Source organism: Astatotilapia calliptera, chromosome 12 (genome assembly GCF_964374335.1).
Source record: "Astatotilapia calliptera chromosome 12, fAstCal68.1, whole genome shotgun sequence".
NCBI classification, from domain to species: domain Eukaryota; kingdom Metazoa; phylum Chordata; class Actinopteri; order Cichliformes; family Cichlidae; genus Astatotilapia; species Astatotilapia calliptera.
In genome coordinates, this window is record NC_137433.1 from 3,630,821 (window position 1) to 3,648,433 (window position 17,613).

General features: G+C 44.9%; 1 protein-coding gene across 13 annotated transcripts in view; it reads right to left on the reverse strand.

The window, feature by feature from the left end:
• Positions 1–208: 208 nt before the first annotated feature.
• The window catches only part of fbrsl1 (fibrosin-like 1), a 285,663-nt gene continuing 268,258 nt past the window's right edge, over positions 209–17,613 (reverse strand). For 2 of the 13 annotated variants that reach the window (XM_026188504.2, XM_080309339.1), the window contains 13 exons: positions 16,194–16,596; positions 15,307–15,566; positions 13,190–13,419; positions 9,696–9,746; positions 9,397–9,492; positions 7,707–7,778; positions 7,501–7,530; positions 7,131–7,202; positions 6,322–6,454; positions 5,574–5,657; positions 4,270–4,353; positions 3,183–3,441; positions 209–2,709 (listed from right to left, as the gene is read on the reverse strand). In XM_026188504.2, the coding sequence (XP_026044289.1) occupies positions 1,413–2,709; positions 3,183–3,441; positions 4,270–4,353; positions 5,574–5,657; positions 6,322–6,454; positions 7,131–7,202; positions 7,501–7,530; positions 7,707–7,778; positions 9,397–9,492; positions 9,696–9,746; positions 13,190–13,419; positions 15,307–15,566; positions 16,194–16,596 (3,071 nt within the window). In that variant the 3' untranslated portion in view covers positions 209–1,412. Of the gene's footprint in view, positions 2,710–3,182; positions 3,442–4,269; positions 4,354–5,573; positions 5,658–6,321; positions 6,455–7,130; positions 7,203–7,500; positions 7,531–7,706; positions 7,779–9,396; positions 9,493–9,695; positions 9,747–13,168; positions 13,420–13,605; positions 13,767–15,306; positions 15,567–16,193; positions 16,597–17,613 lie in introns of all 13 variants that reach the window. The other 11 variants (XM_080309338.1, XM_026188503.2, XM_026188505.2 and 8 more) reach the window with 7 other exon arrangements.

The following is a 17,613-nucleotide window of genomic DNA, read 5'->3' on the forward strand; positions in this document are numbered from 1 at the left end:
GCCAGCCAAGTCAGTTGGCTTTATGATTTTAAAGTAATATCTTGGTATCAGATGAGTAAATGCTCTAAATGCTAGAAACTAAGGCATCGCCGGCAAACCTATCAACCTCACATACACATAGCACTCAGCAGGTCCGGCTCGCAGACAAAGTCACAGCTGGCAGCCGGCGCCGACGTCGAGCGCCAGAATTAAAGATGAGCAGGAAATGTTTGACATTAGGTCCAAACTTTATTCCGTACGTTTTAAACCATGAATGTTCATTTTCATTTTTTTTTTGCACGCCTAAAACTCTACTTGTTTTGTATACAAGAGTCTAAGAAAAACAACTGCACAACACCACAAGGTTGACAGAGAGAGTCCTTTTGCCGCCCACTAAACAGTGTCCTCATTTTTCTATCTGGGGCTGGTCCAGTTTGTGACTTGGAAGTCTTTGAATTATTTAGTCGTTATTTCATTTGTAAATATAAACAGGTGTTAAATCCAGGTTGCTCTCAGTATCACCGGTATGGTCTTTTCCCTCCAGGTGATTTCTTCTGCAGGGTGCTGTGTGCTGCTTTGCATAGATTGCAGATGATCCGTTTAGGCCTCCTTACAACACCCTCCCTTCGTACTTCCTGTCCGTCGGCCACACTTGTCTCTCTCCGCAATATTCAGCAGGCAGGTGATTTTCCCGTGTTTCGTTTTGATTTTGTTTTTCTAGAAATGGTTAAAAAGCCTAATAAATTTACATGGTAAACTTGCAGCGAAGGAATAGCAACAAGTTATTTACATCTGTTTTCTTTACAGAGACTCAACAAAGACCTCATAATATATATTTATCTGCATATCTCAAAGGCAAAACAATTGAACAGAACAAATCGGTAATGTAGCATTGTACATTGTCATCACTGAGGATATCCTGGTACCATGAGGTTAAGTTACTGAAACCAAAATCCAGTCTTTACAGTGGGTCATAAGGGATATGTCTCACAATCAACTGGGATAAATATTGTAAAAGGCGTGACTAATGCACAAAATACATAAAATTCATAGAAATGATATCTATACATGGAACAAGGATAGGAAATGTACAAACTCATTTGAGGACCTCTATTTTGCACAAAGTTGAAAAAAAGGTATTGGATTAATATATTAATAATTATCAAATATTTAAGTCGGCAATAAACATACACATATTTATGTTCTCTTTACCGACGCTATTCGACCTCCAGTCCACTAAAAATAAAGTCATGGCATGTGCTTAATTAGCCTTACACACCTTTAATTTGTACAATCATACCCTTTCCCTTAGGGACTTTTGCTCTTCTCTGGTGGAGAAGAGCAGTGCATTTTGTTTACAACAAGCTTTCAGATTAGAGGAGCGGGGGCGTGTGAAAGCGCCCTGTAAGACATTTTTGCACTTTTCCAAGAAGCTACCGAGCCTCTACCTCTTTGGGGTTACGTGATGGGGAGTAGTCCCGTGGGTCCTGGGTGGTTGTGAGGGGGGTAGTCCTCCGGGGCGAGGCTGGCCTGGCACTGCCAGCTGGCACAAGGGGTGGGGGTGCGCTAAGTGCGGCGGTAGGGGGTGTTCTGTTCAGAGGGCCATTGTGTCCTGTGGAGGGGCTGAGTCTGGGGTAGGGCATGCCGCCTAGGTGGGGCATAAAGGGGGGCATGTGTGGTAGGTGACCCTCCATTGGGGACTGGTGCAGCTGATGAAGCCGTGCTCTGTCCAGCTCCTCCCTCAGGTGGAGGCGCTCTCGCTCCTCGGCTTGCTGTCGCATTCTCTCGTGCTCCCTGCGTACCTCCAACAGGTGCTCGTGGTGGGAGTAGTCATGAGCCTCCCTTTCGCGGTAGGCTCGCTCCTGTTCGTACATGCTGGGGAAACGATGCCCCGGCTCAGGCCTGAGCTGGAAGTCCATGCGGCGTTGCAGATCCAGGCTGCGGTAGGCCTCTCTGAGCGGATCCCAGGGAAAGGCTGTGTGCGGCAGGCGCTCTCTTCCTGCAAGTGCTCCCATGAAGGGAGCCATGCGAGCCCGGTCTAGCACGTTGAGGCTGCCCATCTGAGGCATGGCGCTCATGGAAAGAGGCAGAGAATGCGCCATGGGGACACCATGCAGGCCAGGTGCTGAGATGTCACTACCACGCGGTGAAGGAAGTGGGGGCTGCTGGGACAAAGGTGGATGGTGGTGGTGCGGGTTTCCCGGTTGGCTGACGGGAGGAGGAAGAGCTTGGGCCGGTGGCTGGGGGGCCGGCTCCGAACTAACCACCATGACCTCCTGCTCCTCCTTCCTCTCCTCCTTAATCTTCATGTCATTTTTCACCTTATGGAGGAGCTCTGCAGGTGGGGGCTCCTTCCTCTCGCTGTCCTTGAGCGTAGACAGAGGCCCGCCTGCCATCTTGATGCCCTGCTCATTGATCATTGTCTTAGAGTAGGGGGAAGGGGAACGCTGAGTGGGTTTGATGGAGTCTTCTGAGGGTCTTCTCTCTAGCATCTCCTTGCCCGGCGAGCGACTCTCCTTCACCTTCACATCAGCCAGTGCGGAAGACTCTCTGTGTCGCTCCAGTAGCTCCTTCTCTGCCTCGCGGACCCTGTCTACGCTGCCGCTGTGATGCCGACCTGAATCGCTCGAGTTCTGGCTGCTGGAGCGAATCAGGCTGCTGATCTGGTAGCTGACTGGTGCAGAGGCCGGAGACGAGCGGTTGGAGTGGCGGTTGCGATCCACAGAATCCCTGTAACGGCACAATGTAAGAGTTTTATTTTTGCCAGTAGGTCGTGTTTGGTTAGTGTCTGATTAATTCTCAACAATAAAATCTGCCTTATAATTCTCTTTTAAATCGTACGAGTTGCCTTGCTCTTGTATCCCTCTGTTCTCTGTTTGACGGTAACCCTTCATTCTGCTGCCGTACCATTCATAGAAATGTCTCCAATTAATTTTTGACAAATAGCTTCTCTCGGCGCGTCGTGCTCTTTTATAAGCGTGCCGGTTGTTCAATTTATTTCAGTTTCCATGGATACGACTTGTAACCACCTAGAAAAAAACATTCGCTGTTTTTCCTTTGCTCTGCTCTGACTGATCAGCTTGTATGTATAATAATGCTGGTTTATCATAGTCGCTATTGTGGTCTTATTTCAGGAGTCGGTTTTTACATACTGGATGTGAGCAACACACAAAAACATACAACCAAAAGTGTGTTTCACCCACCGGTCTTTATCTTTCTCCTCTTTGCCAATCGACGAGTCTCTTTTCTCTCGCTCCCTCTCTCTCTCCCGTTCCCTCTCTCGCTCTCTCTCGTGGCTGTTGGCGGAGCTGCTTCTCTCAGCATCTGCGGTTTTGGGCCACTGCGGCGGGGTGGGGAACGACGGCGGGGTTCGTCGAAGTCGGTTCCAGGTGTCGTGGTGGGGGCTGCCAAATGTGGGCAGTCCTCCCGGCCCCTCCTTGGTGCCAAACATGCTGTTGGACCCTGAAGGAAAGAAGCAGACAGGCGTGGGACCCACTGTAAGTTAATTGGGCACAAAACCTTCTTGAGGACACATAAGATGAGAAAGACTCAACAACAAAAGCTGCTTTTGTCTTTGTCTCTGGAGGTTCTCTCACTGAAGCACTGAAGCTGTTTGAAAGAGTTAGAGGTTAATGCCCCCCTCCCCCTTGAACTGGAGAGAAAAAACCCCTACTCATTTGCTTTTAGACTAAAGGTCCCCCCCCCCCTCCCTTCCTTTTCTGCACCGGATGAACAGGGGAGACTCACTGCCCTCTGGAGATGATAGCTGTGAAAAGCCAAGGGGAACCTTAGCATTCCACGGCATGTCTATTCCAATCACATCCATTTTCACAACAGGGTGACCGATTTGGCACACAAAAATAGGAAGGATGAAGAGAAAGAGAGAAAGGCATAGAGAAGGGATGCAAAGGGAAAAGAGAAAACCCTCCATGGTGGTGCAGAAGGGGCTTGTCAAATAATTAATAGACGAATTACCACCAAACAGCAGACCTAAGAGTGCCTATTGGCAGCAACACAGCCAGATTAAAGCCAGGCTGTCAGGGACTTAGTTGGTAGATGAAGTGGAGGCAGGGAGGAGGTTTGCTGTGGTGTGCTGTGCTGCCTTGTTGGGCCTCCCTGGGATAGGACTGTTTTGACACAGAAACTAGAGCTAAGTGTCTAGATTTTTTTCTCCCCTCCTGGCTCTCCCTGTGGTCTAACGCTGTCCTGCTCTATTCTATTACTGGCCACAGGGGCCAGATTGAAGGGGGGAGCGGTGGAGGAGGAGGACGAGAGGGGGCCAACGCTTACCAAGCGAGGGGTTGCCTAATCCTCCGAAGGCACTGCTTGAAAGGTTGCCGAGGCCGCCAAAGGAACTGGAGCGACTGAAAGGATCTGCAAAATGCCAAACAGGGATTAGCAAAAGGGGGGGTGGCTGGCTAGCAGTGCTCACCCCAACACCAACCCATTCCACTCGGCTTTTCTCTTACAAGCGAGCCGTGGTTTTCTAGCGCTGCGACCCTAGCTCTCTGCCTGGTAATCCTGCAGTAGCCAGGTTGCCTGGATGCTGGATTCACTGCCACTAACTGGAGTGGAGTGTCTCTGACCTGCTGGGGCTTGTGGAATGATGCTGCTTGGTGGGGAAATCAGTTTTGAGTTCTTGGAGCTGAGCTGGAAATGGATTGTGGTAGGACAAGACAATTAGGAGCTGTGGAAATTAGCCTAGACAGAGCACAGTGATTTAACTGGTGAATCACTATCTGATGGACTCCATCAGTCACAGACTATAGCCTCCAAATTTACGGGGATAACAAATATTTAGTCTGAGAAGTCAGCGAACGGGACTCATTAACTAAGAATTTGCAGTCCCACTTTAAATTGGAAATAATCCATCAGGAAATGCACAACTTGCCAACCGATTGGGGTTCAAGGATTTTTAATTCTGGAGCTTTTCACGTATTAGAAAAGACAAGAATTGAGAAATCTCCTCTGCCTCACACATGAATTCCCATTTGTTGACTAAATCTTCATCCTCAGTTTACCATGTTTTCATAGGCACAGAATGGACTGACACTTAAACAGTGTCTCAGTCCGAACTGAGGATGATGAATAAAAATGCAAACAACCGAATGTACCAAAGAATCATACAGCACGAACGCCCCTTCATTATTCCCTTCTTCCTGGGTACGACGAAATCAGCTTGGCATGCTTATAGAAAATAGTGTCTTGTGTGCTGCTGCTCTGTGTACAGTTTGTCCGAGCAAATGAGGGATGACAAATCGGTCTGGAGGCTGGAAACTACTTCCATTTTAATAAACCCAGACTCTGGAGTTATTTTCGACCGTAGTATGAATCACACTGGCTGATTGCAGGATGGCTACATTCAATATTATAGTAAAGTAAGAGGCAGTACTGCAGCTGGCTGTTGCTAACGATATTGTACATTAACCTTGAAGTGAACCTGAGATCAAAAACTAGGAATACCTTTGGTTCAAATTACACCCTGGTGGCTTTTAATGTATTTGAAACATGAGTGTAAGAAAGAGTGAGTGAGAGACTCGTGTTGAAAGAGGAGATAAATGTATAAAAAAAAGATAAACATGGGGGTTACTTACACTTACCTGCCAAATGGCTAGGAGGCAGGAATCCACTGGGGTGGGAGGGGGGGCCGTATGGAGACGGAGGGGGGTGTCCAGAGCCTATCGGGACAGAGAGGATGAAATAGTGTTATAATCCATATCCGGCCGGTCGTCTGGTCGGTTGGGGAACAATCTTACGCCAAACCAAACCCTAAGTTAAACAAATGCATTTCTGCCGCAGTATCACAAACTCTGACGCAACGTGGACCAGATGAGCAAAGAGTTGGTGGAGTGATGCTACTGACTATATCAGCTGGTTTCATTGCAGCTGTTATTTGTTTGTGCGTGAGTCTGTACCAGCTTAGTGAGGTCAGCTCTTGAATGTACAACAAGTTGGCCTCTTTCACAAAACACTGCTACCATCACCCATATTTCATGAATTGTTAATGATAGAACCAATTACAGGAGTGCCTCTGACACACCGCTGCATAATTACCAGTCAAAGGCCGTTCTCTTCTCTGTTGCCCTCCAACACAGGGCGCATCAGTCAATTACCTAACTGAGAGCCATGCATATTCATAGACATATTTGACTCCCTTTACAGGCAAAACACTTGCTACCAAAGCACTATAATTATGTGAACATTGCACGAGAGGGAAAATAAAAAGTGTTTTTTCCAAATGTTGTTAAAAATGTTAATTTCCATAAAGGCAGTAATGACGTTAGGAGGCTTGAAGTTTGAGTGTTTTCAATATGTTGGTAGGTATTTTGAGCCTTGACCAACCTGTGGAGGGGAAGAGGGGTCGTGCCAGATCGTGAGGGTACGGGAACCCTGGGAAGACTCCTGGTGCTGGGGGTCGACTAAACAGGTCCAGCTTCCCATTCATGTCAAGTTTGTGAGGGTCCAGCTGCATTTGCTGTAGAAAAGCAGAGAAGGAGACAAAGAAAATTAGGTCAGTACGCAACAGCACGAAACATTTCCAACAAGGGAGTGAGCGTGAGCGATCGTCAGCTACACTGGGTGAGAGCTCAGAGAAGGACAGAGACTTTGACAATGGCTCCATGTTCTCAATTCTGACTAGCTGTGTTATAACAAATATATGTAAGCTGATTAGGGAAACAAAATCCTTGGCAACTGGGGTTCTGGGCCCAAGAAAAGCCTGAGACACCCAGGGCCAGTGGCATTAGCAGAGGATCTCCATGGCAAGGCCACACCATCCTCTGTCAGTGAGAGGAGTAATTCGTATAAGCATTTCTGTTCTGTGTTCACATGTTGCGTCTGATACCGAGTGCTACTGTTACCATCTACCCCTTCTCTTATGGAGTCAGAGAGAACCTTTATAGAAAATATATGTTTAAAGTGGAGCCTTCATGTGTTGGGCTTTGCTTCTTTTAAAGCTTTCTGCCTCTTTCCAATCATGTGATCGTTCTACGTTTAGACCCAAACAAAAGATCCAAGTCAGCTCGATCTGCTCTAGCATGTAGTGTTTTCAATAAGTTAGCTATTTGGCCCGTTTTCCATAACCAATATAGTGTATCTGGCTTTACATGACAGCAAGATTCCTTAAAAACATTACTATCTGTCTCACGCACCTTCATTTTCTGCTGGTGGTGGTAGATCTGCCATGCGATCTGGACATGCACTGCACACCACTTGCCAGGTTTCTAAAAATTTAGAGAGAAACTGAGGTTAGCCTGCTGGCTTTGATATGGGGAGCTAAAAATTGATTCTGGCATAGAGCTTTTCTGGCCAAACTACAAAGTGGGAACTCATCAGAATTTGCAACCAGGCAACATATTAAGAATATCTAACCCCAATACAGACCTCAAAGCTAAGCGTAAATGCAGCCAAAACCCTGCATTTGCTTAATCGAGAATTGTTAAAGAATTTTAAGGTTTTAGACTTTGTGGCCTGGCCAGAGAGATGAAGCATTTAACAGGAAAGGATAAGGCATCTACTTACCCTAACAGATGTCCTGAATGGATCTGTTATCTGTATGGATAAACAGATAATCATTATTACAAACAACAAAGACACATACTACTAACTGTAAAACTGAAATGCATGAGAAGAAATGTCTCTTTGAGACATATGCACTGGATTATGTGTGGCTATCATCAGAAGGAATATGAGCAGAGTGGCTGCGATGCTCTCGGTCTCATGCTTACCCGTGGGTCCTTCTGCAGAAGTGTATGAGGCACTGCTCCAGGACGTGCTGCTACATCGATGGGATTGGATGCCTGACAGAGAAAGACAAAGACAAAAAGATATATGGTGATCAACCACATCTGTAACATCTGCATGGGGAAAGAAAGAAACTGAACTTGGCACAACAATACAAAACAATTTGACCTCATATAATAATTCCCAAAGGGGGTCTCAGGCATCCTCAAGAGGGTCCTCTGTAGAACACTGTTAATTGCATTTTTTCCATTTATTTTTTTTAAATATCCCCTGAGAGAATGAAGAAGATTACTGTAATCCCAGTTTTCACCTTATTCTTATGCTTTGTGTCAGTGCTGTTATGGAGATAGCATGGAAGCATGTAAGACGAATTTCTTGCAAAACTACTCGAAGACCCTCCAGCATCTATTCCAACCCAGATAATTAGCTGCACTACGGTCAGCTAACGCCCAAGTATTTGCACAGCTATAGCTGATATAGGTAAAACTGCAATGATGCTTCCCAGAGTTCAGAGTTATGCCAGAGCAGCACATCTCTAATCGTTTCATCTTCAAGTCTGCAGAGCACAAGATCCTAGATCAACATTGTTCCTGGGGTTTTATGCTCCAGCAGGAAACACATGTCATTTCACATGGCCTAACCTGACATGCACCTCCTGAGAAATGTAACTATACATCGGGTCAATGCAGCCCACAACTAGTATGATGTGCTCGTTCAGCATCATCGATTCATTCGTGTTTCTGGCAACTTTTTTGCCACCTTTTTAAATTTTATCAGTGAGAGAATCTCGGTTTAAGGAATTATAATCATAGCATCAATATAAAGGACTCACAAATGTCAGGAAATACCTGGAGGGAGATTGCTGAAACTATGGGAATGAACGTGATGGAAATTACAGCGAAGTGGAAAAACTAGAGATATGTTTGAAATCCCCTCCCCCCCAAAATAACCAAAAGGCCCAGCATTTTATTTCTTTCCATCAGCTGGCACTGGATATAAAACACCAGGACAGGACTACATGGTAATTAACACAACGCACCACATACAAGCAAAAATGCCGCCAACGATGTCGCCACTTATGTAGGCTACACCGTAAGCACTACAAAGAGTCCCCGCAGAAGTCTAAATCAGGCCTTAATCTATTGCCTTATTAGAGATCGGGTGATTCTGCACGGTGACCAGGGTCGCCAGGCCCCACAAACAAACATACTTCCCAAGCTCTATCCCCCCAAGCTCGTCTCCAAGAATACTTAGCAGGGGCTTTGGATGCATAAAACTGTGCTTTGAACCATCTGGAGGGGCCTTCCACAAAAGGGAACCTCCATCACTGAGCCCTCTGGGAATAGGGCCAGCGGATTTAGGCCAGCTTTGATTGGTGGCTTACTTCAGGTCACAGCCTCTGAGCATCTGCCAGACTCACACCCTCCCGCCCCTCGACGTCCCCTGCATCTCCTCCCTTCTGCTCTTCTGGACAGGCAGACATCACGGTCCTATTTTTGGCCTGTCGTGACTAAGGCTAGGAGTCCACCTGCAGTTTTAAATTTTTGTTTTCCTTTTGCGCACTTATAAAGTGTTTTTCTTGTAAAAGTCTGCACACTTTGTAGTTTCTTTTATGCTCAAGCTCCCTTAAAATCTCCTGTTTGTAGACAGTGGGTTAAGGGATGCGGGTCTGACCTTGGGCTGGAAGGCTCCTTGCAGCGAGCTGAAGGGTCCTGAGTGTGGGAGCAGCGGGGGCATGCCTGGCATGGTTGGGGGGTAGGAGGGGAAGAACTGGAAGGGGGAGGAAGGGGAAGATGGGAGACACAAAACAAAATCATACAGTCATACATACAAGACTCAAGCATATAGATACACACACACACAAAGCCACTGCCACAATAAATGCTGTCAAGGCAACATTCAAATATGTCAAATATTTGATTTGCCATATGCAAATACTGTTAACACATTTAAATTAGTGCAAAAAAACTTACATTTGAATGTCTGATGAATGGATTGTCCAGTTTGGGGCCATATTTGTCGAACTGGAACAGACAGAAAAGAAAAGCATTAGGAAACAAAAGTCCACATAATGATATACTCGAACAAAATCCCTCATACAACAGCCTTCTTTGGTAATAAGGTCTCATTATTTTTTTTTTTACATTACAAAGGCAAAAACACATGCTCAACATCTGTAACTGGTAACGAGCAGGGTTTGGTCCAGAATAACAAGCCCCGGGGTAAAGCAGCTGGCTTGAACTGGTCATGGGTTTACTTAAACAGCGTGGTCAGATAGGCAGTTAAATCACTAACAATACAACCGCTTAAGCACACTGCCAAGACGAAGACAGCCTGCATGATTTTTCAATTGAGCATACAGACATTGGGCGTGGAGGCCCAGCTTAGGAATCAGACAGTTTTAAGGCCAGACCAGTTGTTTCTAATCACTGGAAAATCTGAAGAAATGTGAATCTAATTGCTTTTGACTGCTGAGATTTTTTTGTGTGCAAAAAGCCCCGATGGTATATCTGGGAAGGAAGTACAAGAAGACATGTAACTTGTTTGCAGTGTTAGGAAACTGTACTTCAAAAGACAAAAAAGCGGGTCAGTCCGTAAAACCACGGAGGTCATATGTGAAGCTGTGTGAACAGTCTGCCTTGTATGATTGAGACTGATTTAAGGAGATGGGATTTCAGCTGATTAAATGCTTGAAACCGACACCACCTCAGAGTTGTGAAGAAACCGTTTCTGTGGCAGAACTTAGCCTATCAGAATAATTTTAGTTGGAATTTGCCAGATGAAAACAGTGTGGTTACATTTAAAATGTTTCCGATCATGCCCCGCGCGCACACGAGAAAGCAGTCGGTAAGCTGAGATGGACAGAAGGGAGGAAGAGAGAGAAGGGAGCATGAATGAGGACTTTGTATGTCTGTTCGCGAGCCAATACCAGCTCTCTATTTTGAAAACGTCTAATTACAAGTGACAGTAACTTATTCCTATTCCGTAAATACACAAACCATTTGCAGGTACTTTTTGCGAGTGTTTTCTCAAAGCTCAGTTGGCAGGCGCAGATGTTTTGGGTTTACATAATATGGGAAAATGAACGGGTATGAATCAGATTTTCTGTGTGCACGCGTGCAGCGACAGGGGTGGCTGGGGAGGGAGGGCGGGCTGGAGCTGGCAAAGCTGCTGGTGCAGATGCAGGGTTTGGGACACGGGGCCGTCTGGTGAAGCAGGTCCAATCACATCTGTGCGCAGAATGGTAATAACAGCGGCGATGGTGTCGGCGGCCCTGTTTGTGGGCGATAATGGCCCCGAATCAAAGACAGCCCATTGAGAGGAAATGCTGAGCCAGCTTCCGAGCTCATTAAACAGCTCCTCTGCGCTTCTGAAGGCGCGGCCTGTTTAATGTCTGTCACTGGAGAGGGGATTTCGGCTTTATGGCCTTGTTAAAAAAAACAAATAAAGAAAAAAAAGAAGTCTTGCCTTAAAATTTATGGAGGCTGTCACAGTTTTATAGTAAACCGCTTTGGCTAATTAACGCTTAATATTTCATCCTATAACAATTAAAAATATTTCTCGTCCAAAGACATGGCAGGAGCAAGGGGGCAGGCATTCACCGATGCCATTTGGCAAGCCAGCTGCTCGAGGGCGTAGAACAATAAACAAATATAGAGGCTTCATAATTTCATTAATTACAGCCATTAGCCAAGGGCTGTTACATAGTTGAAATGACATGGGGCATCTAGAGAGCAGGAGGAAAAAAACGTGTGTGTGAGAGAGATAGACAGAGGATGCACAGCTGGGAAACACTTGGTCTAGCTTTTCATAGCAAAACAGTAAAAACAGCCACAACATCATCATTACTCTGCTTCTTTAAGCACTAAGGAGAAGAAAGCAATATCGCTACTGAGGGGTAGGAGGGAGGGAAAGGCATACGTTAAGTAAAAACAGCGAAAACGACAAAATACACAACAGCAACATTAACGTCAGTGTAAAATCCCACTGAAACGACACAAAAGAGATGATGGTGGTGGTGGTGGTGTTGGTGGGAGGGGGGTCACTTCTTTCATCTTCAAAGAGAGGATTGTGTAGCGCATAATTCCTTCCATGTAAGGAATGAACAGCAGACCAGACAACAGCGTGTGTGCTGACCGAAGAATCATGTAAACGGCCCTTATGCTTATCTGACTGCGCCATAAATACCAGAGCTTTGATTTCTAATGTACAGGATGGGGATAATCTTGGAGTTGGGCCTTAATGGGACCACGGGCTTTTAATCAGAGGTCATGACAAGATGGATTAGATCTATTAGACTAATGGCAAAAAGCTACAAATGGGGAGCCGTCTGATTCGACTGACAGAGATTGCTGCGCATTTCAAATGATGGATGAATAGTCATAACCGTTTTTCCTCTGTACAAATTTTGAGAGCTGCCAGTGTTAAACGCCCCTCCCTCTTCCCTCCAGACTTGTTGGCATTTAAAACACGGAAGCAATTAGAAACGTTATCAAAACAGTTTTACAATGATGTCATTTCCCCCCTTTATCCGCAATGAGGTCATCTGACCCACTAGAAAAGCTTTGAATTTGTCATTGGAATGTATGGTTGCTTTTGGGCTTTGCACACACGTACACGCAGCAATAAGTCCCTGTTACACAAACACACATATATGTCTGTGTATATATATGTATGTATAAAAGCACAAGTCTGCAGGAATGTATTCATACAGACACAGATCGGCTTATTAGTACCTTTGTTTTGAATGAAAAGGCATATCTAAACAGGAAAGTAGCTTCTATAAAAACTGAAGCGTACTGAAACTCTACAGTCCTTTCTAATAATGTTGGGATGCTGTGTAAAATGTAAATAAAAGCAAAATAAAATATTTAAATGTGTTAATAGAATTGAAACAATCAAAGGGCAACATATCAAATACTGAAAGTGAGAAATGTTATCATTTGTTGTGTCGTTTAAAAAAGCTGCGGCTAAACATGCTAAAAACACATGGCTGAACACCACGCTGTTAATAATGAAAATATAATGGAATGAACATGCTATTGCTAATTTAAAATTACAAATAAACATTTTACATGTTGCCTCATCAATCTGTTGAATAAATACAAATATAGTTGCTGATAATGGAAATGTGTACTTGAAGCAATTAAATTGACAGTGTAATAAACATGCTCGTGTGTGTGTTTGTGTAATGGGAGGTGGCAGCCCCAATTAAACGTGATGCTTCCAGCTTGTCGTCCACAGGAAGAGTGCAAAAAAAAATCTTTTAAAAATTCAAACTCAAAGTGTCAGATTTTTCTGAAGGGAGGGGTTCTTACAGCTACAGGACAAAACTGGCAAATTTGGGGGTAAAGAAAAAAAGGGAGGAGTTGATTGAAGAGGAAATTGGGAGGGGTAACAGGTGAGTTGGTGGGAAGTTACGGGAGCTTATTTTACTTATCCTCACATTTCTGGCTTGGGTACGCACCATGGGGGGTGCGGTGGGCGGGGTGAGGATGGCGGCCGGGGGCAGACTTGCGGGGAAGGGCGTGAAGGTGTGCTGGTGGGTGTGTTGGTGCTGGTGCATGTGCTGGTGTTGGTGAAACTCGGCCCTCAGGAGTGACACAGGGGCCAACGGCGAAGCGGACGGCCCCCGGCCCCGCTCTGAACTCTGAACCAGGAAACGGTTGTTCAGCTCCTGCCTCAGGAGGTCATGCTCTGCAAGAAAGGAGAGCGAGGGGAAACCCAAAAAAAAAAAAAAAAAAAAAGAAAAGCAAAAAAAAGGAAAAAAAAGAAAGAAAAAAGGAGGGGGGGGGGCGGAAGGGGGGACACAAGAAAAAAAAAGGCACGGGCGCCCAGTCAGTCTTCACAACAAGGGTAGAAGAGAAAAAAGAAAATAGTCACCTGGCATTCTCTGTTTCTCCAGCTCATGCTGTGAGGGTTTTCTACGTGGGGACTCATTGGTGGTGGTAAGAGAGTTGCCTGTGACAATGTGCCAATCAGAATCCCCGAATGAGGCTGGCAATACATGATTGGTTGGTTGAATGATATCAACAGGCTGGTATCTAAAGACAAGAAAGAACCAAGAGTCATCCCAGCAGAAAACACACACACTCTTGCCCTCTATGAGAAAGTCATTTCACAACTGGCATATTTACTGCTTATTTTGGAGACACCCATCATGTCTGGAGACATTTTCTTTTCTGATGAGATCGCCTGTTTCGATAGAATCTTTGAACATATTAAAAATCGTTACAAATCACTCGTGTTTGCATGCTAGGCAACACAATTTTAGCTGTGCCAGTTGCAGACTGGCTGCTTGCGGTGTGCTGTCTCCGACCGTGGTGGCTGTCTGATCGTTAGATGACATTTACTCGTGATGCATCCAAGCCCTCTTACAGTCCTTGTGCCCATTTAATATCTGTGCTACTAGAAATGCAGACCATCTAAGAAGGGACCCCAAGTGTATTTATTTCCATTTAATATACTTTTCCACTCTGTAATGCCCAACAGTTATTTCTATGCAAGACCCTTTGTACTTTTTTCAGTTTATTGATGAGCTCTAAGTGCTTACTGCCCACTGTGTTATTAGCATTAATATCCCATGTGCTGCATAGAGTGCTTTAAAGATTAATGCAAATTTGTCATTGCAATTTACTTTGCTGAGGCACTATGGAAAATGGATGTATAATTAGAGCCTTTTTTAAAACTGACACTGATACTGGCACCGATATCGGATGATTTAAAATCCGATAGCCAGTACACAAACCATAAACAGATATCCCTAGCATTCATCATGTGTGGTTATTTATGAGTCCTTACTAAGACTCATTATTTGTGGATTGCTGTGACTCTGCTCACATCAGCTGGTTGTTGTGGTATTCCAAAACTGTGTTGCCAATACAGTTTTGGAATACCTGTCTCTGGTTAACAAACTATGAAGTATTAACACTCATAACATGGTGTTAACAGTATTTCTATCATCTCGTCTTTACTTGAATTTTAATTTATCAGCTGTTATAAATTTATCGATATACCAGCAAATAGTTAATAGATCAGCACCACTGGTATATTGGTTCTATTTAAAATACTGAGATCTGGACAAACTAAACTTCTAAGAAAGGGCTAAATCCCTCACATGTCTTCACTTAGGAATAAATGCGTTGTAGAATAACTCAATAGCCTTTTTATTTAAAAAGAAAAAGTAAAGAATGAGCACTTACCAGATCAGCAAATGGTGCATAAACACTTGACTTGTTTCAAACAATGTAACATTTTTGTGCCATTAATGGTATAAAAATCCTCGACTAACTGTAGTAGGTTAAACAATATTTGCCAGGTTAGTATTTTATGCATCTATAAATCCTATTTTTAAACAACTGCAATTGCAGCATGAACACAGTTGTACAGCTAAGTGTAACTTATCTAATGATAAAATGTCCTGTAGAACCGCAACAGTGTTTGCAGTTCTTTTGTTAATCTCAAGAATAAATAATGAATCAAAAATGTTCATGTAAAACATTTTGCTCCCTCTGAAGTTGTTTTTCTTTGGACTTTGCGTCTCCGCTAAAGCTACCGTGCAGCATTTAAGGTGCGCAGCTTTACCTGGGTAGGGGGTGCCGGCGGGGTGCCCGGGCACCACTAAACTGTTGGTCGGTAAGGTCGGTGGCGGCGGCAGTGTGGCTGGGGTTGCAAACATGGCCGAATGGCGATGGGCTGGGCTCCGTAGGGAGGAATAGTGCGAGGTAGAAAGGTTGGCTATGGAGAGAGGCAATGCAGGGGCCGAGGACGGAAGCCCACTCAGGTGGTGGTGAGGGGACGGGGGTAAATGCTGTTTGGGAAGACCCACTGGACTGCTGCTGTGGCTAAAGATTTAATGGGGTACAAAAAAAATGCAATCACTATTAGCATCATTTACGGTGTTAATACAAACTGTACATACATATCCACATACTGTGATGCTTTTTCTTGTAGGTATCTCGCTGTAAGTTCAGCTTACTTTGACCAAATAAGATTGATTTTCTAATAATGCTTCTTATATTGAATTAAAAGAGGTGAGGGCACAATCTGAAAAGGTGAAATGGGAAATCATGCTGTGTGCACTGCAGTGTTGCCCGATGAAAACAGTAAATCTGACAGCTGGTTATTGTGAGGGAGGAAAAATCAATATCCACATGAAAACAGTCAATACTGTGTGGAATATAGAATTGTCTATTGGACTAGATCATATTAATTTGGAAGTTCTGGCAGGTTATATCGTCTTTACTAGAGTGGTAGGAAACACAAGGAAAGTGTTAGCGTCTGCCAGACAACACTGTGAACAGGTACAAAAGGTGAGACGGTGAAAGTGAAGACAGTACTGGGTACTGAATTTCTGTTTGCTTTCTGGTAGTGTGCAGCACTGAGGTTGGTGAATATGGCACTAACACAGCTGAACCGTGTGGTTTCTTTAGCAGGTTTATACTCATAATTCTTAGCCCCAGTAAAAATACCTGATTTCGTGGAGGCTGCTATACGGCAACGGGTGGTGCACTGGCCGTGCGTGGTGCTGTCGGGGCAGAACACGAGGCTCCTGGTGCGAGTGTGGGTGAGGAGGGTGGGGGTGGGGGTGGGGCGGTGCCCTCAACAGGGGAGGTGTAGGGACGGGCGGTGGAAGTTGCAGCTCCTTTTTAACACTGAGAGGAGGCGGGGTGGGAAGCCGTAACCTAGGAGGCTCTGAGGGTGCCGCCGCTGCAGCAGGGGCAGGGGAGCCCGTAGGTGCCGAAGCCGGGGTGGGGCTGGACACGGGAGGTGCAAAAGGCACCTCACTGTTGCTCTGCTCCTGGCTGCGCTGGAGACCGGAGACTTTGGCTGAGCTACAAGTCTTGGACTCAGGACTCTCATTCGTTGGCACACCTGAAATGGGGAAAAAACAGTTAAAATTTAAGGAGAAACATGTTAAACTTCATCTTCGTTTGCCTCAGTAACATCTAACACATGAAAAAACTGCTCCCTCTCTGCCTTTTTAATGTTGTCCCAGTGTCTTCTGCCCAAGGTTCCTCTTGTTTCCCTCTCCCTAGGTTCCATTAAGTGTTTAATCAGGTCATTTTCATGCTTGACTATAATCAGATGATCCAATTTCTTTCCGCGATCCAGTCAGTATGAATAAATCACAGCTAATTAAAGTTAAATGTCGGCCCCCATTCAGGGCTTTGCTGAGCACACAATCTGGCATGAAATAATTATGTTTCAATTGTGTTGTGAGGAGAGATCGTGGCCCCTTATCTTGGCCTCTCTGGCATCTTTCTATCTTTCCTTCTTGTTCTTTCAGGGGATAGGGGAAACCACAGGAAAGCACTCCGAACCCATTTTTTACCATTCATCAGCGGCCTTTTCAACAGACAAGAAGCTTTTATAATCAGCATTCCACAGAACAACGACTTTTCGTACTTAGACTGTCGCAATTTAATGACTATAATTATATGCTGTTGTAGCAGGCAAATAAAAGTGGGAGAAAAAGCAGCATCAAAGCAGTTATGAATCTTAATGAATAAGACGAGCCAGTTGGTGATCTTGTGCTTCTCCCAGAGTTAAATGCAAAGGAAAATGGCCCGCAAAGATTGTGAGCTTGAGGATACGCTTGTGTGACAACTGCAACAGCAAAATCACTGCTGTAGCTTCTGAGCTAATCAAAGCTGCTACCGCTGGTATTCATTTTAACTATGCACACATGCACAGAGATAGACAGGCAGACAGACAGCTTGGTGGTGCCCTCTTGGTGGCTCTAAGCTACGAGTGCTCAGATACAGCAGGGTTTCAGTCAAAAGACATAGCAGTGCTTCAATTAAAAAAGATCCATGGGCACACTCAACAGTAACAAAATGAGAAGAGCTGGGAGCTGCTGTCAAACCAGTGAGAACTCAACATGCAGCC